Source organism: Hordeum vulgare, chromosome 5H (assembly GCF_904849725.1).
Source record: "Hordeum vulgare subsp. vulgare chromosome 5H, MorexV3_pseudomolecules_assembly, whole genome shotgun sequence".
Lineage (NCBI taxonomy): Eukaryota > Viridiplantae > Streptophyta > Magnoliopsida > Poales > Poaceae > Hordeum > Hordeum vulgare.
This window is the reverse complement of record NC_058522.1, coordinates 566,290,113-566,314,662: the sequence shown is the minus strand read 5'-3', so window position 1 is coordinate 566,314,662 and position 24,550 is coordinate 566,290,113. Positions and strand designations below refer to the sequence as shown.

The 24,550-nt window shown below is 47.9% G+C and overlaps 1 protein-coding gene across 1 annotated transcript; it reads left to right on the top strand.

Moving 5' to 3' along the window:
• The first annotated feature begins 1,103 nt into the window (after positions 1-1,103).
• On the top strand, positions 1,104-24,320 carry LOC123399284. The gene is made up of 3 exons (XM_045093702.1): positions 1,104-1,736; positions 1,862-1,948; positions 23,402-24,320. Exons 1-3 carry the CDS (start codon positions 1,116-1,118, stop codon positions 24,212-24,214), a joined length of 1,521 nt encoding a protein of 506 aa, XP_044949637.1. The 5' UTR covers positions 1,104-1,115; the 3' UTR covers positions 24,215-24,320.
• The last annotated feature ends 230 nt before the right edge of the window (positions 24,321-24,550 follow it).

Below are 24,550 nucleotides of genomic sequence, written 5' to 3'. Positions count from 1 at the left end.
ACTGACGGAAGCCAGCCGTTGGATGAAAGATGAATAAACCAGATCAAACACTGTAGCAAAAGTAGTGCAGAAGATACCCATACCCGAAGCACCCGAATTACGAGCGCATGTAAACAAAGGCCCCACCCACAACGACTCACCGTCCCACTCACTCTCGAGTCTCCACAGCTTTCTCACCTACCCACCCTCCACAGCTTGTGTGGAAAACTCGGATTCAGGAGCACCGAACCCTTGGTAGAGCTGCTGCTTGTTCATGGGAAGAAGCGAGAAGTACAACTAATTGTGAGGTATGTCCCTTGTTTCTGCAGTATTTGATCCGTTCTCTCCTGTAAATTTCGTCCCTAGTTTTCAAGATTGAGAGCAATACCGTGATTTGTTGGCTCAAGTTTTACTTGTGTCATTTATCCAAACAAGAAATCGATAACAAAAACTGAGGTTGGGCTCCCGTGTCGCTCCCGCCCCGGCTCGGGAGCAATCCCTAGCCGCCGCCAGCAACCCAGTTAACACCCAGCCGGCAGCGGGGCCCCTTTCTCCTTCCGTCCAGAAGCGCAGGCGCGGGCCGGGGTCCTTCGGCGAGAGCGAGAGCGGCTGCGCGCGCTCGGGACGGCGCGGCTAGCCGGCGAGGTAACGCAGGGCGCGGATGCGCCGTGTGGTTGCGACGGGGGAGCTGCTCTGGCGCGGGCGTGCGGGTGAAGGGCGATCCACCATGTAAGTGTAGTGTTGTGATGCATTTAAGAGCTTTGTTACAAGTACGGACATTTTTACAGACAAAGCTGAGGTGGATTGTTTTGATTGATACTTAGATGAAGCCGGCCCCATCCTGAGAATCAAGGAGAGATTAGTGAGGGAATAAACGTATCAGTCCGTAACCTCCTATAAAAGAAATCTGTAGGTCTAGCATTTTTTGCATTTAATAGGATGTCGTTTTCTTCTTTTTCTTAGATCTACGGATCCTTTCCATATTGTTCTTTAGCTGCGTTTTGTTAAATTTAATTAAAGCCATCAACTCGTCGGATCTTTAAAAAAAAATGTTTATACTCTAGGCTCTAATAAATCTGACGCCGTGCAGTAACAAAATTATCTCATCAGATTCTCACAGGAACTTGTTGGCCTGAATGGAACCTGCAAGGGGGCGCACAGCGTCGTCCGAGGGCGCAGACGCCTACTTGATGGACCTGGACACGGTCCAGCTGCTTCTCCCCCCCGGCGACGGCGACGGCGACAGTGGGTCCCCTGAATTGGTGATCGAGGCGTCGCCAAGCTATCCCTGCATCAACCAGGACCTGGACCAGCACCTTGCTAATTATTCGCTAGTTCTACCCAGCACGCCTGAATTGGCGATCGATGGGTCAAGCTCTCCCATCATCGACTGGGCCGCCCTGGACAAGATACCTCTGTATAACGGCTCGTGCCTTGAAGTGGCTACCACCATTATCCCCTCAGATGCCGAAACCACCATGGCGTCCGAAAATGCGATGAGTGGCTCGGATTTGAACGAGCCGCTCCACCGCGACAACACCTGTCTTCAAGCGGCGACCATCGCTTCAAGCCCCTATGCTTCTCCCCGCACCATCCCCTCAGATGCCACAACCAACCACGTCGTCCCAAGGGGCTATTTGACTCAAGAAATAGAGGAAGCTATAAGACTTGCTATGGATACCCTGGCAATCAAGCGATCTTCCATGATAGAGCGTGTACTCAAGCCCTTTTGCTCCAAGATTCAAGATACCATTCAGGTAACCATACATCACTAATTGACCCGTAATACTAGTAATACATAGGACCCACAAGTATTAACTAGAGTGGGGACTACTTAGTTTTACTAAATTTTGGTATTATTTCTCATTGGCACGGCTCCTAGCATGTAGTGGAATCGACGATGAAGACCTACTTTTTGCAAAAAAAGAAGCGGACCATCACACATGTTTCAAGCATTCCACGTACAAAGGTAAGCAACATAAGAAATCCCAACTAGCATAACTTTGAGTATTTTTTTTCTATTATTTTTGAAACAAAGGGAGCGCTTCTACCTCATATACCTGAAAAAAGTTGTCCCACCAGTCACTTTTATTCTGGACCGCTAGATCGTCATCCAACGGCCCAAAACAGATCCGAACCATCTACGGTGATGGGGATATAGCCCTAGGGTAGGGTCATAGGCCTGCTCTATATGTCCTACCCAAAGACACCTCATTATTAGCTTAAGGACCACAAAGGAAGTTCCGACTGGATGGAGACAACATCTACTCCACTCGGTGTAGAACCACTCGGAGGATCCCTCATTCACTCGACAGTTAACTTCCACTCGGAGATGCCCGAAACCAGTCGACGCAGGAGACCAGAAGCCACTCCAGGGAGGCCAACGGGCAGGCATTCAGCTGGTCGTAGTAAACATCATTTATTACGTATATTATCACTAACGTACGCATTTAAACCCCACTTACCGCACCCTTGCATGTCGGACACTTATGAGGAACAACGCACTCTATATAAGCCACCCCTCGCTCTGGCACAAGGGTTCGCATCCCTGTAACACTTATATTTCCACTCGACACAAGCTCCAAGAGCACTCAGACGTAGGGCTATTAGCTCCACGCAGAGGGGCCTGAACTCATACAACATTGCCGTAGCTAGGACTCTGCCCTCTTCATTCGTACCCTACTCATCTACTGTCAGGCTTATACCCACGACAGTTGGCGCCCACCGTGGGGCAGGCGTCTAGGCGACTTCCGACAAGTTTGCATTTTCACTTCTTCATGATGTCTTCGAGCGGCGACCTGTGCTTGGGTCACGAGATCCGTTTCGGCGCACTCGTCTTCGTCGCCGACGATTCGGCATGGCTCCAGGAGGCGCCTCTCGATGTCGATGTGCTCCCAATTCGCGGAGCAATACACTTCCGAGCTAGTTCCTGCGGAGTTCTTCTCCGCCAACCGTCGATTTCGCTGTCGACCACACTCCCCGATGTACGTCGCCACAAGTGATCCGGCCGCTTGCGGCTTCAGTGCTGGGCGCGCCACGCACTGGCGAGTCAAGCGTCATCACCACAAGTTGCAGCCATCGAGCCCGCTGCTTCTCTGCACGGTGCCTCTGACTCGACGTCAGACCAGTCTGGCGCTCCTTCCGAGTGCGAGAGCTGCAGCCCAGTGGCGGAGGTTTTCATGGCCGGCTCACATGAGAGTCCTCACAAGTTCAGTCGCAACAAGCGTGAGACTGGAGAAGCGTCAGGTGGTCATCTCCGCCAGCGCCCTCCTACTTCCAGTCGACGTCAACAACCACTCTTCTCAAGCGGACCTCAGGACAATGTTGAGGTATTTCGCACGCCCATTCTGAACGTAGCTGCTGCCGTAAAGATAGCGGATTACATCCAGCCGACAAACTCAGAGGCAGACAGAGGCTTGGAGCAGATTCGCACTCTGCTGCAAGTGGCGCAGCAGCAGAGTTCTGTTGTTTCTCAATCGTTCAACATGTTACACAGCAATTATGGCGAGCAGATATGATTCAGACGGTCTATAGTCCAGGTTCCCCCTCAGCGTCGTAGAGGTGGAGATCGCTTAGATGATCGGCACAGAGACCAGGGCAGAATCCGCTTCCCCCCGGTAACATCATGATGATCTCCACCGGTCGCGCTCTCCTCCACGGAGTGGATCGTACGTGCCCCGGCACTACGACGAAAGGCGCTCGGTGGGTGATGAACGCGACCCCAGGAACGATGCAAGAGACTATCTCACCCAGAAGCGAGTTGATAGAGGCCGAGCCCATAGAGACGGCTATGACAGAGATCGTCCAAGTGGAAGCAACTATGTCATCTCCGGTCCCGAGTGTTTCAGCCGAGCAATCTACTCCGCTGATATTCCAACTTTAGGTTGGCGGACGGAATTAGCAAGTTCATCGGAGAGTCCAAGCCGGAAACATGGCTGGACGACTACCGAGTCGCAGTACAAATTGGCGGCGGCAATGACAACGTTGCAATGAAGCACTTGCCCCTGATGCTAGATCATTCGGCCCGTGCATGGCTGAATCAGTTGGCTCCCTCAAGCATATACCATTGGGCAGATTTGGCCCGAGTGTTCATCAAGACCTTCGAGGGCACCTGCAAGCGCCCTGCCGGCCTTTCTGAGTTACAGCATTGCATACAAAAGCCGAGTGAGTCCTTGCGCGATTACATCCAGCGTTGGACCACTCTCCACCACACGGTGGAAAATGTTACCGAGCATCAAGCAGTTTGCGCCTTCAAAGCGGGCTCAGGTACCGAGAGTTGTATCTGAAGTTCGGTCGGACAGGCGACATGTCAATGAGCAAGATGATGGAGATAGCAACCCGTTATACGAACGGGGAAGAAGAAGACTGCCTCCGTAGCGGTAAGGGTAAAGCAGTTGACACTAATGCCAATTCCAATCGGAAGCAGAAGCGGAAGGTTGAAGGCACCGTGTCGGCAGAAGCAGCCGCTCTGGCGGCAGGAAAATTCAAGGGGAAGGGCAAGAATCAGTTCCCTCCAAAGAAGTCGAAGAAACAATCGGGACATGATGTCCTAGATTTACCGTGTGCAATCCATACGAAGACAGATGATGAGGGCAATGTTATATTGCCAATGCATACTACTCGACAGTGCATATTATTGATCCAAGGATTCAAGGAGGATTAGTTGAGTGAAATAGACCCTGATAAGGAAGATGAAGAGGGAAAATATGTTTTTCCAGAGATCCAAGCAACTTTGATGATCTTTGCTGACGTAGAGAGCAAGAGTCGGCTGAAGGTTGTCAACCGAGAAGTCAACATGGCAGCTCCTTCCACCCCCACATACCTCAAGTGGTCGCAGACTGCTATCACATTCGTTCAGTCGAATCACCCAGCCCATATCCCCACTCCTGGTCGTCAAGCTCTCGTCGTTGACCCGGTGGTTGATGGCATTCGGCTTCGCAAGGTGCTGATGGATGGAGGGAGTGGCTTGAATATTATATATGTCGATACTCTCAAGGGAATGGGCATCCCGATGTCTAGACTCAGCGAGAGCAACATGCTGTTTCACGGAGTTATCCCTGGCAAGAAGGCTAAGTCACTCGGCCAGATTACGTTGGACGTCGTTTTCGGCTCTGACAAAAACTTCCGCAAGGAGAAGCTCACGTTCGAGGTGGTGGACTTTCAGAGTGCTTACCACGCCATCCTTGACCGCCCAGCCTATGTACGTTTCATGGCCTGACCATGTTACGTATACCTGAAGATGAAAATGTCGGGGCCGAAGGGATTTATCACTGTCACAGGGAATTGGCAGAGAGCATCAGAGTGCCTGCAGCGGGGCTCCAAAATCACCGATCAGCATATGGTAGTGGTAGAGCTCAACAAGTAAAGGAAGACAGCAGATCCTGCCGACCTAATGCGCTTAAAGAAGCCCGCTTCTGAGTCCAATTTCAGTCAGCGGGATAAGTCAAGAAAGTGAGCATCCACCCGACAGACCCCAACGCTGCCCCGACCAACATTTCAACAACGCTCGATCCTAAATAGGAAGCCAAGCTCATCCAGTTCCTCCTTGAGAACTGGGACATCTTCGCCTGGAAGCCCGCTGACATGACTGGTGTACCCAGGGAACTGGCTGAGCACCGACTGAGATTCGACCCGAAAGCTCGGCCCGTCAAGGAACACTTGCGTCGATCCGCCACGCAAAAAGGAAAGCAATCGACGAGGAAGTGGCTCGACTCCTGGAGGCCAAATTCATTCGCGAGGTCTACCACTCCGAGTGGCTCGCGAATGTCGTCATGGTCCCCAAGAAGGACAAGTCAATCCGCATGTGTATATATTTCAAGCATATCAATCGTGTCTGCCCGAAGGATCACTTCCCGCTCCCCCGCATCGATTGTTGACTCGACTGTTGGATGTGAGCGCTTATATTTCTTATATGCTTACTCTGGTTACCATCAGATCCGTCTGTATGGTCCAGATGAAGTAAAAACGTCCTTCATCACCACTTTCGGGTGTTTTTGTTACATCACCATGCCTTTTGGTCTGAAGAATGCAGGCGCTACATTCATGCGTATGATCCAGAAGTGTCTGCTCGACCAAATCAATCGGAATGTTGAAGCGTACATGGACGATATCGTTGTCAAGTCTCACAAAGGTTTCGACCTGCTGACTGACTTGGCAGAAACATTTGCCAACCTGAGAAGGTACGATATCAAGCTGGACCCAGCTAAGTGCACATTCGGCATTCCCAGCGGCAAGTTACTCGGTTTTCTCGTTTCCGAACAAGGAATCGACGTCAACCCCGAAAAGATCGGTGCTATCGTCCGAATGAAGAGCTCTGAGCGTGTGCATGACGTCCAGAAGCTTACCGGTGCTTAGCAGCACTAAGCAGGTTTATATCTCGCCTCGGAGAAAAAGCTCTACCCCTTTACCGACTCATGAAGAAGTCTGACACCTTCGAGTGGACTCCAGAGGCAGAGGCCGCATTTGTCGAGTTAAAAACACTGCTTTCCACCCAGCCGGTTCTTACTGCTCCGTACAGCAAAGAGCCTCTCCTCTTATACATCGCAGCTACAAATCAAGTCGTCAGCACAGTCCTGACTGTTGAGCGAGAGGAGGAAGGCAAAGCATACAAGGTCCAACGCCCAGTATATTATGTCTCTGAAGTTTTGACCCCTTCCGAACAGAGGTATCCCCATTATCAGAAGCTTCTTTGTGGAATATACTTATCAGCAAAAAAGGTGGCACATTACTTTCAATACCACTCGGTATCAGTCGCCAACGATGCTCCATTGTTTCAAATCCTTCACAATCGAGACGCATCTGGTCGAGTGGCAAAATGGGCTATGGTGTTGTTGTACCGTGACATTAAGTTTGAAGCCAAGAAGACCATCAAGTCCCAGGCTCTCGCTGATTTCATGGCTGAATGGGTGGAACAGCAGAAACCGGCTCAGATTCACTCGGCACACTGGACCAAGTTCTTCGACGGTTCCAAGATGTTGACTGGTTCTGGTGCTGGTGTGGATCTGATATCCCCAAAAGGCGACAAACTCAATTATGTACTCCAGATTCACTTTGAATCCTCCAACAACGGGGCAGAGTATGAAGCGCTTCTCTACGGGTTGCGTATGGCCATCTCACTCGGCGTCCGTCGCCTCATGGTATACGACAACTCTGATTTGGTGGTCAATCAGGTGATGAAAGAATGGGATGTGAGAAACCCCGCCATAACTGGGTACTGCAATGCGGTGAGGAAGCTGGAGAAGAAGTTTGAAGGCTTAGAATTGTTGGGGAACATCGCATGGGAAACAAAAAAAAATCCTACGCGCACGAAGATCTATCATGGTGATGTCCATCTACGAGAGGAGATTTGGATCTACGTACCCTTGTAGATCGCACAGCATGAAGCGTTAAGAAACGCGGTTGATGTAGTGGAACGTCCTCACGTCCCTCGATCCGCCCCGCGAACCATCCCGCGATCCATCCCACGATTCGCTCCGATCTAGTGCCGAACGGACGGCACCTCCGCGTTCAACACACGTACAGCTCGACGATGATCTCGGCCTTCTTGATCCAGCAAGCAAGACAGAGAAGTAGATGAGTTCTCCGGCAGCGTGACGGCGCTCCGGTGGTGGTGAAGGATCTACTCCTGCAGGGCTCCGCCCGAGCTCCACAGAAATACGATCTAGAGGAAAAAACGTGATGTTTTGTGGTCGGGCTGCCGTGGCAAAGTTGTCTCAAATTAGCCCTAGACCTTCACTATATATAGGAGGAGGGGTGGGGAGACTTGCCTTGGGCTCCAAGACCCCAAGAGCCCGCCGACCAAGGAGGTGGAGGAGTCCACCTCCAATCCTAGTCCAACTAGGATTGGAAGGTGGAGTCCTTCCCTTCCTTCCCACCTCTTTTTTTTTCTTTTTCCTTTGATTTTTCTCTCCTGCGCATAGGGCCTCTTGGGTTGTCCCACCAGCCCACTAAGGGCTGGTGCGGCACCCCCAAGGCCTATGGGCTTCCCCCGGGTGGGCTGCCCCCCCCTCCTCCGGTGAATATCCGGAACCCATTCGTCACTCCCGGTACATTCCCGTTAATGCCCGAAAACTTTCAGGTAATCAAATGAGGTCATCCTATATATCAATCTTCGTCTCCGAACCATTCCGGAAACCCTCGTGACGTCCGTGATCTCATCCGGGACTCCGAACAACATTCGGTAACATATAACTCAACTATACTAAAACATCATCGAACCTTAAGTGTACAGACCTTGTGGGTTCGAGAACTATGCAAACATGCCTCGAGGTACTCCTCGGTCAATATCCAATAGCGGGACCTGGATGCCCATATTGGATCCTACATATTCTACGAATAACTTATCGGTTGAACCTCAGTGTCAAGGATTCAGGCAATCCTGTATGTCATTCTCTTTGTCCTTCGGTATGTTACTTGCCCGATATTCGATCGTCGGTATCCGCATACCTATTTCAATCTCGTTACCGGCAAGTCTCTTTTCTCGTTCCGTAATACAAGATCCCGTGACTTACACTTAGTCACATTGCTTGCAAGGTTTGTGTGTGATGTTGTATTACCGAGTGGGCCCCGAGATACCTCTCCATCACACAGAGTGACAAATCCCAGTCTTGATCTATAATAACCCAACGGACACCTTCGGAGATACCTGTAGAGCACCTTTATAGTCACCCAGTTACGTTGTGACGTTTGATGCACACAAGGCATTTCTCCGGTGCCAGTGGGTTATATGATCTCATGGTCATAGGAACAAATACTTGACACGCAGAAAACAATAGCAATAAAATGACACGATCAATATGCTATGTTCATAGTTTGGGTCTAGTCCATCACATGATTCTTCTAATGATGTGATCCAGTTATCAAGTGACAACACTTACGTATGGTCAAAAAATTTTAACCATCCTTGATCAACTGGCTAGCCAACTAGAGGCTTGCTAGGGACATTGTTGTGTCTATTTATCCACACATGTATCTATGTTTTCATTCAATATAATTATAGCATGGATAATAAACGATTATCTTTAAACAGGAAATATAATAATAACTATTTATCATTGCCTCTAGGGCATATTTCCAACAGTCTCCCACTTGCACTAGAGTCAATAATCCTGTCCTCACATCGCCATGCGATTTACACTGTAATAAATCAAGTCTAGGGCATGTTCTGGTGTTGATCATGTTTTGCCCATGGAAGAGGTTTAGTCAGCGGGTCTGCTACATTCAGATCCGTGTGCACTTTGCAAATATTCACGTCATCTAACTCGACGTAGTCGTGGATGAGGTTGAAGCGTCGTTTGATGTGTCTGGTCTTCTTGTGAAACCTTGGTTCCTCTGCTAAGGCAATGGCACCAGTGTTGTCACATAACAGAGTCAATGGATCTAGTGCGCTCGGCACAACTCCAAGATCTGTCATGTCATCCAGACACCCTCCTTTGCTGTCTCAGAGGCAGCCATGTACTCCGCTTCACATGTATAATCTGCTACGACGCTCTTCTTGGAACTGCACCAGCTTACCGCACCCCCATTAAGAATAAATACGTATCCGGTTTGAGACTTAGAGTCATCCGGATCGGTGTCAAAACTTGCGTCGACGTAACCTTTTACGACGAGCTCCTTGTCACCTCCATACACGAGAAACATTTCCTTAGTCCTTTCAGGTACTTCAGAATATTCTTGACCGCCGTCCAGTGATCCACTCCTGGATTACTCGGAACCTGCCTGCCATACTTATGGCCAAGCTGACGTCTGGTCTAGTGCACAACATTGCATACATGATAGAACCTACGGCTGAAGCGTAGGGGACGGAACTCATTGTCTCTCTATCTTCCGCAGTTGTTGGGCACTGACTCTTACTCAATTTTATAACTTGTAACACTGGCAAGAACCCTTTCTTGGACTGATCCATTTTGAACTTCTTCAAAACTTTATCAAGGTATGTGCTTTGTGAAAGTCCTATCAGGCGTTTCAATCTATCCCTATAAATCTTAATGCCTAGAATGTAAGCAGCTTCTCCTAGGTCCTTTGTAGAGAAACTTTTATTCAAGTAACCTTTTATGCTCTCCAAAAGCTCCACGTTGTTTCCAATCAGCAATATGTCGTCCACATATAATATTAGAAACGCCACAGGGCTCCCACTCACTTTCTTGTAAATACAAGATTCTCCAACCACTTGTATAAACCCAAATGATTTGATCACCTGATCAAAACGCTTATTCCAACTCCGAGATGCTTGCACCAGTCCATAAATGGATCACTGAAGCTTGCACACTTTGTTAGCATTCTTAGGATCGACAAAACCTTCGGGTTGCATCCTATGCAACTATTCCTTAAAAAATCCGTTAAGGAACGCCGTTTTGACATCCATCTGCCAGATTTCATAATCGTAAAAGGCAGCTATTGCTAACATGATTCGGACAGACTTAAGCATCGCTACCGGTGAGAAAGTCTCATCGTAGTCAATTCCTTGAACTTGTGAAAAACCCTTTGCCACAAGTCGAGCTTTATAAACGATCACATTACCGTTTGCGTATGTCTTCTTCTTATAGATCCATTTGTTCTGAATAGCCTTGCAGACTTCAGGTAGTACTTCTAAAGTACATACTTTGTTCTCATACATGGATCCTATCTCGAAATTCATGGCCTCCAGCCATTTGTTGGAATCCGGACCCACCATTGCTTCTTCATAATTCACAGGTTCATTGTTGTCCAACAACATAATTGATAAGACAGGATTACCGTACCACTCGGGAGCAGTACGTGATCTCGTCGACCTGCGAGGTCCGACAGTAACTTGATCCGAAGTTTCATGATAATCATTATCAACTTGTTCCTCAACTGGTGCCGCAGCAACATGGGTTTCCCCTTACCCTGCACCACCATCAAGAGAAATTAGAGGTTCGACAACCTCATCAAGTTTTATCTTCCTCCCACTCAATTCTCTTGAGAGAAACTCCTTCTCAAGAAAAGCTCCATTTTTAGCAACAAACACTTTGCCCTCGGATTTGAGATAGAAGGTATACCCAACTGTCTCCTTTGGGTAACCTATGAAGACACACTTTTCCGCTTTGGGTTCCAGCTTTTCAGGCTGAATCTTTTTGACATAAGCATCACATCCCCAAACTTTAAAAACGACAACTTTGGTCTTTTGTCATACCACAGTTCGTATGGTGTCGTCTCAAAGGATTTTGATGGTGCCCTATTTAAAGTGAATGCAGCTGTTTCTAATGCATAACCTCAAAACGATAACGGCAAATCGGTAAGAGACATCATAGATCGCACCATCTCTAATAAAGTACGATTACGACGTTCGGACACACCATTACGTTGTGGTGTTCCAGGCGGTGTCAACTGTGGAACAATTCCACATTGTCTTAAGTGAGTACCAAACTCGAAACTCAGACACTCACCCCCACGATCAGACCGTAGGAACTTGATCTTCTTGTTACGATGATTTTCGACTTCACTTTAAAATTGCTTGAACTTTTCAGACGTCTCAGACTTGTGCTTCATCAAGTAGACATAACCATATCTACTTAAATCGTCAATGAAGGTGAGAAAATAACGATATCCGTCGCGTGCCTCCACACTCATCGGACCACACACATCGGTATGTATAATTTCCAATAAGTCACCTGCACGCTCCATTGTTCCGGAGAACGGAGTTTTAGTCATCTTGCCCATGAGGCATGGTTCGCACGTGTCAAGTGAATCAAAGTCAAGTAACTCCAAAAGTCCATCAATATGGAGTTTCTTCATGCGCTTTACACCAATATGACCTAAACGGCAGTGCCATAAAAACATGACCTATCATTGTTAACTCTAACTCTTTTGGTCTCAATGGTATGTATATGTGTATTATCACTATCAAGATTCAATATGAACAATCCTCTCACATTGGGTGCATGACCATAAAAGATATTACTCATAGAAATAGAACAACCATTATTCTCTGACTTAAACGAGTAGTCGTCTTGCAATAAACAAGATTCAGATATAATGTTCATGCTTAACGCAGGCACTAAATAACATTTATTTAAGTTCATAACTAATCCTGATGGTAACTGAAGTGAAACTGTGCCGACGGCGATTGCATCAACCTTGGAACCATTTCCCACGCGCATCGTCACTTCATCCTTCGCGAGCCTTCGCTTATTCCGCAGTTCCTGTTTCGAGTTGCAAATGTGAGCAACAGAACCGGTATCGAATACACAGGCACTACTACGAGATCTGGTTAAGTACACATCAATAAAACGTATATCAAATATACCTTAATTTATTTGGCCGCCTTCTTATCAGCCAGATACTTGGGGCAGTTGTGCTTCCAGTGACCCATACCCTTGCAATAATAGCACTCCGTTTCAGGCTTAGGTCCAGCTTTGGGCTTCTTCGTTGGATTGGCAACAGGCTTGCCGCTCTTCTTTGAGTTACCCTTCTTTACTTTGTCGTTTCTCTTGAAACTAGTGGTCTTATTCACCATCAACACTTGATGCTCTTTACGGAGTTCTGACTCTGCGACTTTCAGCATCGCGAATAACTCGTCGGGTGACTTGTTCATCCCTTGCATGTTATAGTTCAACACAAAGCTCTTATAGCTTGGTGGCAGTGATTGAAGAATTCTGTCAGTGATAGTCTCTTGCAGGAGTTCAATCCCCAGCTCAGCTAGACGTTTGAGTACCCATACATTTTGAGCACATGTTCACTGACAGACGAGTTCTCCTCCATCTTGCAAGCATAGAATTTATCGGAGGTCTCATACCTCTCGATCCGGGCGTTCTTCTGAAAGATAAACTTCAACTCCTGGAACATCTCATATGCTCCATGATGCTCAAACCGACGTTGAAGTCCTGGCTCTAAGCCATACAAGACTGCACATTGAACTACTGAGTAGTCCTCCTTGCATGCTAACCAAGCGTTCTTAGCATCTTGGTCAGCCGCGGCGTGTGGTTCATCTCCTAGCGCAACATTAAGTACATAATCTTTCTTCCCAGCTTACAGGAGGAACTTAAGATTACGAGCCCAGTCTACAAAGTTGCTTCCATCATCTTTCAACTTAGCTTTCTCTAGGAACGTATTAAAATTCAGGTTGACTGTCGCGTGAGCCATTGATCTACAACACAAATATTTTCAAAGTGGACTTAGACTATGTTCAAGATAATTAGAGTTTAACTAATCAAATTACTTGCTAAACTCCCACTCAAAAAGTACATGTCTCTAGTGATTTGAGTGGTTCATGATCCAATTCCACTAGCTCAAGTCCGATCATCACGTGAGTTGAGGATAGTTTCAGTGGTAAGCATCCCTATGCTAATCATATCAACTATATGAATCATGATCGACATTTCGGTCTCATGTGTTCCGAGGCCATGTCTGCACATGCTAGGCTCGTCAAGCTTAACCCGAGTGTTCCGCGTGTGCAACTGTTTTGCACCCGTTGTATGTGAACGTTGAGTCTATCACACCCGATCATCACGTGGTGTCTCGAAATCACGAATTGTAGCAACGGTGCACAGTCGGGGAGAACACAATTTCGTCTTGAAATTTTAGTGAGAGATCACCTCATAATGCTACCGTCGTTCTAAGCAAAATAAGGTGCATGAAAGGATTAACATCACATACAATTCATAAGTGACATGATATGGCCATCATCATGTGCTTCTTGATCTCCATCACCAAAGCACCGGCACGATCTTCTTGTCATCGGCGCCACACCATGATCTCCATCAACGCGTCGCCATCGGGGTTGTCGTGCTACTCATGCTATTACTACTAAAGCTACGTCCTAGCAATATAGTAAATGCATCTGCAAGCACAAACGTTAGTTTAAAGACAACCCTATGGCTCCTGCCGGCTGCTGTACCATCGACATGCAAGTCGATATTAACTATTACAACATGATCATCTCATACATTCAATATATCACATCACGTCACTAGCCATATCACATCACATGCATACCCTGCAAAAAGAAGTTAGACGTCCTCTAATTGTTGTTGCATGTTTTACGTGGTTGCCATAGGTATCTAGTAGGATCGCATCTTACTTACGCAAACATCACAACGGGGATGTATGAATTGCTATTCAACCTCTCTCCAAGGACCTCCTTGGTCAAATCCGATTCAACTAAAGTTGGAGAAACCGACACTCGCCAATCATCTTTGAGCAACGGGGTTGCTCGTAGCGATGAAACCGGTCTCTCGTAAGCGTACGAGTAATGTCGGTCCGAGCCGCTTCGATCCAACAATACCACGAAATCAAGAAAGGACTAAGGAGGGCAGCAAATCGCACATCACCGCCCACAAAAACTTTTGTGTTCTACTCGAGATGACATCTACGCATGAACCTAGCTCATGATGCCACTGTTGGGGAACGTCGCATGGGAAACAAAAAAATTCCTACGTGCACGAAGACCTATCATGGTGATGTCCATCTACGAGAGGAGATTTGGATCTACGTACCCTTGTAGATCGCACAGCAGGAAGCGTTAAGAAACGCGGTTGATGTAGTGGAACGTCCTCACGTCCCTCGATCCGCCCCGCGAACTGTCCCACGAACCGTCCCGCGATCTGTCCCACGATCTGCTCCGATCTAGTGTCGAACGGACGGCACCTCCGCGTTCAGCAGACGTACAACTCGACGATGATCTCGGCCTTCTTGATCCAGCAAGCAAGACGGAGAAGTAGATGAGTTCTCCGGCAGCGTGACGGCGCTCCGGTGGTGGTGAAGGATCTACTCTTGCAGGGCTCCGCCCGAGCTCCGCAGAAATACGATCTAGAAGAAAAACCATGATGTTTTGTGGTCGGGCTGCCGTGGCAAAGTTGTCTCAAATCAGCCCTAGACCTTCACTATATATAGGAGGAGGGGTGGGGAGACTTGCCCCCAAAAGCCCGCCGGCCAAGGAGGTGCAGGAGTCCACCTCCAATCGTAGTCCAACTAGGATTGGAAGGTGGAGTCCTTCCCTTCCTTCCCACCTCTTTTTTTTCTTTTTGCTTTGATTTTTTCTCTCCTGCGCATAGGGCCTCTTGGGCTGTCCCACCAGCCCACTTAGGGTTGGTGCGGCACCCCCAAGGCCTATGGGCTTCCCCCGGGTGAGCTGCCCCCCCCCCCCCCCCGGTGAACATCCGGAACCCATTCGTCACTCCCGGTACATTTCCGGTAATGCCCGAAAACTTTCTGTTAATCAAATGAGGTCATCCTATATATCAACCTTCGTCTCCGAACCATTCCAGAAACCCTCGTGACGTCCATGATCTCATCCGGGACTGCAAACAACATTCGGTAACCACACATATAACTCAACTATACTAAAACATCGCCGAACCTTAAGTGTGCAGACCTTGCGGGTTCGAGAACTATGCAGACATGCCCCGAGGTACTCCTCGGTCAATATCCAATAGCGGGACCTGGATGCCCATATTGGATCCTACATATTCTCTGAATAACTTATCGGTTGAACCTCAGTGTCAAGGATTCACGCAATCCCGTATGTCATTCCCTCTGTCCTTCGGTATGTTACTTGCCCGATATTCGATCGTCGGTATCCGCATACCTATTTCAATCTCGTTACAGGCAAGTCTCTTTTCTCGTTCCGTAATACAAGATCCCATGACTTACACTTAGTCACATTGCTTGCAAGGCTTGTGTGTGATGTTGTATTACCGAGTGGGCCCCGAGATACCTCTCCGTCACACGGAGTGACAAATCTCAGTCTTGATCCATACTAACCCAACAGACACCTTCGGAGATACCTGTAGAGCACCTTTATAGTCACCCAGTTACGTTCTGACGTTTGATACACACAAGGCATTCCTGTGGTGCCAGTGGGTTATATGATCTCATGGTCATAGGAACAAATACTTGACACGCAGAAAACAATAGCAATAAAATGACACGATCAATATGCTACGTTCATAGTTTGGGTCTAGTTCATCACATGATTCTTCTAATGATGTGATCCGGTTATCAAGCAACAACACTTTGCACATAGTCAGAAAACCTTGACTATCCTTGATCAACTGGCTAGCCAACTAGAGGCTTGCTAGGGACATTGTTGTGTCTATTTATCCACACATGTATCTATGTTTTCATTCAATACAATTATAGCATGGATAATAAACGATTATCTTTAAACAGGAAATATAATAATAACTATTTATCATTGCCTCTAGGGCATATTTCCAACAAGAACTCCACCATGTACCTCGACTGAAAAACCAGGCATCTGATGAATTGGCTAAGATCAGATCCACTCGGAAGCGTGTACCCAGTGATGTGTGTTTGGAACACTTGCACACCCCTTCGGTGTAAGAAGACCCTTTCACTGAAGAGCCCCTGCAACCTATAAGTTCTTCCAACCCGACTGAAGTCGATGTTCCAGCGGTCGTCGATCTGATCATGGAAATTCTGGTAACCATGCCCGACTGGACAGTGTCGTATATTGCATACATCCTAACGCGAGAGTTGCGAGAAGACGAAGACGAAGCCTGACAGATTGTTCGCAGGTCGCAAGCCTTCACAGTGATGGGTGATCAGCTCTATAGAGAGAGTGTTACTGGCATAGCTCAACGATGCGTCTTCCTGAGAAGGGCCGACTGATTTTGGAGGAAATCCACTCGGGGACCTGTGGTCATCATGCGTCCTCTCGGACCATCATTTCCAAATCATACCGAGCCGGATTCTTCTGGCCACGCGCAAATGAAATGGCCAAAGATATTATTGATCATTGTGAAGGTTGTCAGTTCTTCTCCAACTTGTCTCACAAGCCTGCATCTGCTTTGAAGACTATCCCTCTCATCTAACCGATCGCTGTCTCGGGCTTAGATTTACTCAAACGTTTTTATGCTTGACCACTGATTGATCTGATGTAATAGATGAAGTTTTCGGAATAATATGCTTGTCAAAGTTGTGATTTCTACAATCTCTGTCGACTCCAGTCGAAAAATCTTCTCCGGGTGGCGAGCAATCCACTCACTTGGGGGGCTTAGCCGCTAACCCTTAGCCTAAGTACAAACTTACTCCGAGTGATGAGCTACCCTCTCACTCGGGGGCTTAGCTGCGAACCAGTTTTCGCCTAAGTGTCAAACCTTCTCCGAGTGGCGAGCAATCCTCTCACTCGGGGTCTTAGCCGCTAACCCGCTTAGCCTAAGTACAAACCTTCTCCGAGTGGTGAGCTACCCACTCACTCGGGGGCTTAGCTGCGAACCAGTTTTTGCCTAAGTGTCAAACCTTCTTCGAGTGACGAGCAATCCTCGCACTCGGGGGCTTAGCCGCTAACCCACTTAGGCTAAGCACAAACCTTCTCCGAGTGGTGAGCTACCCTCTCACTCGGGGGCTTAGCTGCGAACCAGTTTTCACCTAACTGTCAAACCTTCTCCTAGTGGCGAGCAATCCTCTCACTCGGGGCTTAGCCGCTAACCCGCTTAGCCTAAGTACAAACCTTCTCCGAGTGGTGAACTACCCTCTCACTCGGGGGCTTAGCTGCGAACTAGTTTTCGCCTAAGTGTCAAACCTTCTTCGAGTCGTGAGCAATCCTCTCACTCAGGGGCTTAGCCTCTAACCCGCTTAGCCTAAGTACAAACTTACTCTGGGTGACGAGCTACCCTCTCACTCGGGGGCTTAGTTGCGAACCAGTTTTCGCCTAACTGTCAAACCTTCTCTGAGTGGTGAGCAATCCTCTCACTCAGGAGCTTAGCCGCTAATCCGCTTAGCCTAAGTACAAACCTTCTTCGAGTGACGAGCTACCCTCTCACTCGGAGGCTTGGCTGCAAACCAACTTCCGCCTAAGTGTCCAACGTTCTCCGAGTGCAGAGCAACCTCTCACTCGGAAACTTACCAACTAAGCAATCGAATCCAACCAATATGGTTAAACTTAAAATTATTTGACGCAGATCAAGATTATCTGCACGAGCAAAGGTACGCAGGTTAAATACCCGAACGAAGTTTTAACGGTTACAAAATCACTCGGCATACCGAGGCGAACAAAAGTTTTTTTAGGCGATCAATGCTCTTCTTCATGGCTCTCCTGGACTTGCTGGCTCAACAAAGGTGTCTAGGTCGATCCCGTCGGCGATGTGGGTAGCCGTGTCAATGAAGGTCTCCATGAAGTCTTCAAAGCGGAGCTTCTTCATGTTTGTTACTTCTCCCGAGCTTCCTTGCAGTGGACTCTGACCAGCGAGAGAGCCACATCAGCTCCGCAACAAGCAGCCAATTTCTTCCATGCCTGCACTCGGAGAGGAATTTGATCCAATCGGGCCATCATCACCTCCAGATCAGTCTAGAGATCGTCTTCAGGCCATAGCTCCTTGTTGATTTTGCCCACAGCAGTACATAGTCGAGCGACATAGCTTTACACCTTCAGGAGACGGGAATCCACACGGAACATATTCAGAGCCGCAGTATACATAAGTAGCACATTGATGGGATCGAGACATGGCTCAACTTCCTCGGTTTCCTTCTCCAAGTCTTGAAAGAAATCTGCGGGAAAGAAAGATTGCAAAGTCAGCCTTGAGACAGTCGGAAACATACAAAGAAATTCTCTCGACGAGATTCACTCATTGGTGAGTGTGCCAAGCATCTTAGTTGCGAATTCCCCTACAAACCTCTCTTGAGCATCCCCTCTCTTGGACATCCCCTCGAGCTGTTTCGTCCAGTCATGCCTCTCCTTCTTAAGTTTGGCATTCTCTGCCTCTACGCTGCTGACTTCCGATAACTTCTTATTGGCCTCTGCCAGAGCCTTGTATTTGTCCTCCACAACCTTCTTCAAGGCGTTCAAGTCATTCGTAGCAGCTTCCAGATTCACTTGAAGCTGATTTTTCTCCGCCACTAAGTTGGCATATTCAGTTCCTATCTCATAGGTTTTCTGAAAACATCAGAGGGAAAAGTCAGTCGACGTCAAGATTCTTTCACTTATGAGTGGAAAGACATGGTTCAACTGGACATTCAAAATATTTGAAGACAAACAAAAAAATGTGCTTTTCGATCAGACCCATGCCGATGCAAGCACTCGACAGCAGTCTCGGGGACTACACCCAGTGGGTTCACTCGGCGTGACCCCACTGGTTACTACAACACTCGACCAGGTCCGCCCTGGTGAGTCAAAAGGACCCTGCGTCCAAGTTCTTAAGACTATTGCCATTCATAAACGATGACAATAGTCTCGGGGACTACACCCAGTGGGTGCACTAGCGTGCCCCCATTGGGTACAAAAACACTCGACCAAGGTATCCTCTCGGTCGAGTCAAAATCAAAGAGAAAGTATTTCTAACGATCACACCCCTGCCGATGCAAGCACTCGACAACGGTCTCGGGGACTACACTCAGTGGGTTCACTCTGCGTGACCCCACTTGAATGGAAACAACAACCATGCGACACTACTAAACTCCCACTAGGTGAAAAATCAAGATTTAAACGGAATATCGAACTTACTGTCGCACTTACTCGGATGTTGGCTCGAAGCTCCGAGCTGCTGTCACATACCGACTTGATGGCGTCGTAAGCTCCTTTGGCCTGCTGCATCATCAAGTCCGCCTGGATCATGTTCTCTTTAGCACCAGTCTGGTCCTCTGGGACTCGGCACATTGTAAATACAGGCATCGTAGGAGTTGGAGCCGCGGAAGTTATGACTGAAGTTCCCAATTGCAGTGCAGTCGGCGCAGTGGTGACAACGACCGAACTGACAGGAGGAGCACTCACCACAGGCGTCTTGGACACAGTTTGGTCCAACTCAACAACCGTCTGCGGCTGATCATCGTCTTCCAAATGGATGACATTTGTAGCTGGCAAAGCTCACAAACAATAATGTCAAAAATTCCAATCGGAGGACTATACGCACGAAGACATAAAACAGAGTGAAAATTTGATTGCACCTCGCTGAGAAGTGGCCACATCCGCGATGTCTAAATCCATGAGATCCTCGTCTTCTCTCTGCGGCGATGTCACGGAAGTTGCAGCTCTAGCAAAGAAACTCCATTCGATCAACATCAACCAGGGAAATTCACTCGGATTAAATGAAAATAATGAACATTTACGTCGAGGCGACTGGTACGGAGAGCCTCATCGGAGGCAAAGCCTTCCGAGGCTTTGACGTGCTGGGCTTTAGCAGCTTCGCGGACTTCTCCGCCGGTTCGCTGGATGCTCCCCTAACCCTCTTAGTACTTCGGTCACTCAACGCCAAGGTCTTGTTTGGCGTAGCTGCTGGATCGTGGCGCTGCTTAGATTGAGGTTCAAAGCGATAAGGAGATGAAGCCTCCTCTTCGCTCTCTCCCGAATCATCCTCGGTCTCCTCGCTGTCTTCAACATAGTCACTTTCAGCGCTACCCTCCATGCTCCCTTCCTCGACCTCAAGCGGGGCACCATTCAGAACTGGTGAATGCATGTTCGTCCATGCCTGCGAGATACAGATCACCAAGTCAGTCGATGGGAATTTCAATCACTCGACTGCAATGCAAATATATACAACAAAGCACGACTTACCACATTATTCGATGGGATTCTGAGAGGAATAGGGTAAACCCCGCTTCGATCCTAGAGGATTGTCACAAGGACCAGTAATGTTGCGGATCCACTTCGCCACCGTGTCCTCGTCTACCTCCTCCGCATGAGACCGGGTGGAATCCTCCAGGCCCGAGCAATGCCACATGGCATGATCCCTAGCCTAGAGAGGCTGGATGTATCGTCCGAGGAACGTCTCCAGCAAATCCATCCTTGTCACGCCGTCGCAGACTAGGCCGATCAATGCGTTCAATAAAGGCTCTACTTGGGTTTTCTCCTCTCTCGACATTATCAAAGCCCTAGGAACACTCGGTCGCGCTAAAGTAAAAGGAGGAAGACCACTCGACATGTTTGGAGAGGCAAGATCATTGCAATAGAACCAGGTGGATTGCCAATTGCGAACTGACTCCGGAAGGGTCATGTGGGGATAGGTGATTTTGCTCCTCTTCTGGAGCCCCAAACAACCGCACAATTGTATAATGTGAGTTTTGTCATCAGTCGGATTCACTTTCTTCACCGACTGGGAGTGCACGGTGAAGAGATACTTAAACAACCCCTATGAGGAGGACATCCCAGGAAACACTCATACAGAGTGACGAAAGCAGAAAGATGAGCAATGGTGTTTGGGGGAAAATGGTGCAACTGAGCCTCGAAAAAGTTCAAAAACCCATGAACGAAGGGATGGGGAGGCAGAGAGAAACCTCGCTCGACGTGGGTCAAGAGGAGGATCCGTTCCCCTTCACAGGGCTCTGGGTCAACTTCATCGCCGGGCAGCCTCCATGAATTTTCCGCCAGCATCCCGTGCTCTACAAGCTCGAGGAGATCTTCTTTTTGGACCGTGGAACGGAGGAAATCCCCCTAAATCCATCCTGGCGTCAGCGCCGGCTTCTTCTGCTTGCTGCCTTTCTTCTTTTTGGCCTGCTCCAACTTGCTAGTCTGGCCCTTTGTCATCTTGGCGGCGGCGAGATCTATCTGGAGATTGATCTTGGAAGGGCGAAAGTGGAGGAAGAGCCGAGGAGGAGAAGGACGATGTCGTTCAAAACCCTAGCACTGGCTGGTTTTATAATCAGTCGATCGGGTCTTTGGTCGGTGGGTCCGCCAGATCCTTGCTTATCCCTTCGCCAGAAAATGCGAGATACGTGGCGGAGATCAAGGCGCGGTAATCGAGGCGACGCCTCCCACTTGCCTAGCGATGGCGTCATCACCGCGAGGCGTGCGGTAACCGAAAATTTCAAATCCTGAAAAATCCGGAACTGACAGAATGATCTGTCACATCCCAAGATCCTGTTGGTCACTCGGATCAACAAAATTCACTCGGACGAGTTACTCAGCAAAATCGATCAGGGCGAATGTTGAAGACTTCAACGGACATCCAATTCAGCAAGGCCCTGAAATACATTCAAGTTCAGACTGCTGCTACGAGATTTACACTGTCACCTTCACCACTCGAACCCCGCTCCATTCGGGGGCTAATGACGGGGATATAGCCCTATGGTAGGGTCATAGGTCTGACCTATATGTCCTACCCAAGGGCACCTCATTATTAGCTTAAGGACCACAGAGGAAGTTCCGACTGGATGGAGACAACATCTAATCCACTCGGTATAGAACCACTCGGAGGATCCCTCATTCACTCGACAATTAATTTCCACTCGGAGAAGCCCGAAGCCAGTCGATGCAGGAGACCAGAAGCCACTCCAGGGAGGCCAACGGGCAGGCGTTCAGCTGGTCATAGTAAACATCATTTATTACGCACGTTATCAGTAACGTACACATTTAAACCCCACTTACCGCACCCTTGCATGTCGGACACTTATGAGGGGCAGCGCACTCTATATAAGCCACCCCTCTCCTCTGGCACAAGGGTTTGCATCTGTATAACACTTATATTTTCACTCGACACAAGCTCCAAGAGCACTGAGATGTAGGGCTATTACCTCCACGCAGAGGGGCCTGAACTCATACAACCTTGTCGTAGCTAGGACTCTGCCCTCTCCATTCGTACCCTACTCATCTACTGTCAGGCTTATACCCACGACATATGGCTCATGCCAATCACTTCTCTCCCTTTTATGAACACAATACAACCAAAGTAGTGGACTTTTCTCCCTTTTATGAACACAATACAACCAAAGTAGTGGACGGAGACGCGAAAGTGCTATTATGAGCTCGAGCTCACATGCTCTCGGATGAATAGTAAAATCCAAAAAAATAGTAAAACAATTCTAAAAATTCTAAAATTTTGTGGCAAGGAACATTGATGTTTTTCCTACATGCATGCAAAAATTCATAACGGAATCACATTCCTGGAGGTGTAGACAAAAAAAACAAAATTGATGCTCCAAAATGCTTTTGAAAACACTATTTTTGAAGCATTGATTTTATTTTTCCCCCACGCCTCCACAAATGTGATTTCACCATGGAATTTTGCACACATGTAGAAAAACATCAATGTTTCATTCCCCAAAATTTCAGATTTTTTCGATATTTTTTACTATATTTGCCGATTTTACTGTTCATCCGGGAGTATATGAGCTCGAGCTCATATACTCCATGTCCACCGAGACGTCTCCTCCCACTGAATGATATATTGATCGGGAGCCTGAAATAAATTCAAAAATAATGCAAGCACAAATGGCAAGTCTAAAATTTGAAATACCACTGTCCTCTAACTATCTAACTACGACCATCCAACAACGGTTGGTTCGCGTCACTTTTCCCTCTTTATCACCGTGTAGTCCACTAGCCTACATCTCAATACATTGTAATAACATCAGTGAGTAGTAGAAGCTACAAATCTCTAACGGACAATTAGAGGGATTCCTCCCCCTTTAGCCAAAGGTTTAGAATAAAACTAGTAAATCTACTAAAATGGAAGAAAAATATTGGTACTTATATTTTCTCATCACGTGTCTGCTCTTACTGATTATCATGCAGTTCAATATTAATTCCTACGAAGAAGCTATACGGGAGATATTACAAGTCTTAAGAGCAGCCTGCGTCATCCACAATCTACCATTAGCACAAACATGGGCCACCTGTGCTCAACAAGGGAAACAGTGCAAACACCACTCATATGAGAACTGCCGATACTGCATATCTACCATTGATGCAGCATGCTATGTAAATGACCCTCGGATCCAGATTTTTCATGAGGCCTGCTCTGAGCACCACCTTCTGCCTGGGCAAGGGGTTGCAGGGAAAGCCTTCGCCACAAACCAGTCGTGCTTCCTACCAGACGTTGGATCTTCAACTGAACAGGAGTACCCATTATGTCACCATGCTAAGATCTTCAAGTTAAAAAGTGTGATGGCAATCCGATTAAGAAGCACACGCACTGGGACAGCGGACTTCGTGTTGGAGTTCTTTCTGCCGACCGACTGTGAAGTAGAAAATGAGCAGAATGCATTGATGAATTCCTTGTCAAAAACCGTGCCATGTCTTTACCCAACACTACGCATGGTTACAAACAAGGAGATGGAGGATGACCCGGTGTGGGAAATGAATGAGATCAACTCGCTTGGTCTTCACAAGAACAATAAGGTGAAGAAAAGAAAATCAATGGCACGAAGATCACCTGTGTGGAAAAGCTTTACAGAGGTCATGGTTGGAGATACTGTTAAGGCTAAGTGCAACCATTGTGGTATTGACCTTTGCTGTGACTCGAAAACCCATGGTACATCCTCCTTGGCAAATCACTTGAAAATTTGCAAACTTAATCCCAATAATAGGATCACGGGCCCCATGTAATTAAGCAAAGTACTAGGCACTTTGCATCTGCAACAGGGAATAGTAGTTACTGCAGCAGAGACTAATGTTAACTTATGTTTTGTGTTATGATCTTTTGAATTTATGTTAGTTCTACCATGAGTTTTCGTATGTGTGATGTCGCTGGTTATGGTTTGGTGGATGGTTGCTTTTGTTTTCGAAAGAAAAACGCACGTGACGACGCAGGTGGTGGGCACGGCCGGGTACCTGGACCCGGAGTACCTGGGCACGCTCCAGCTCACGGACAAGAGCGACGTCTACTCCTTCGGCGTCCTCCTCGTCGAGCTCGTCACCGGCCGCCCGCCCATCGAGCGCCGC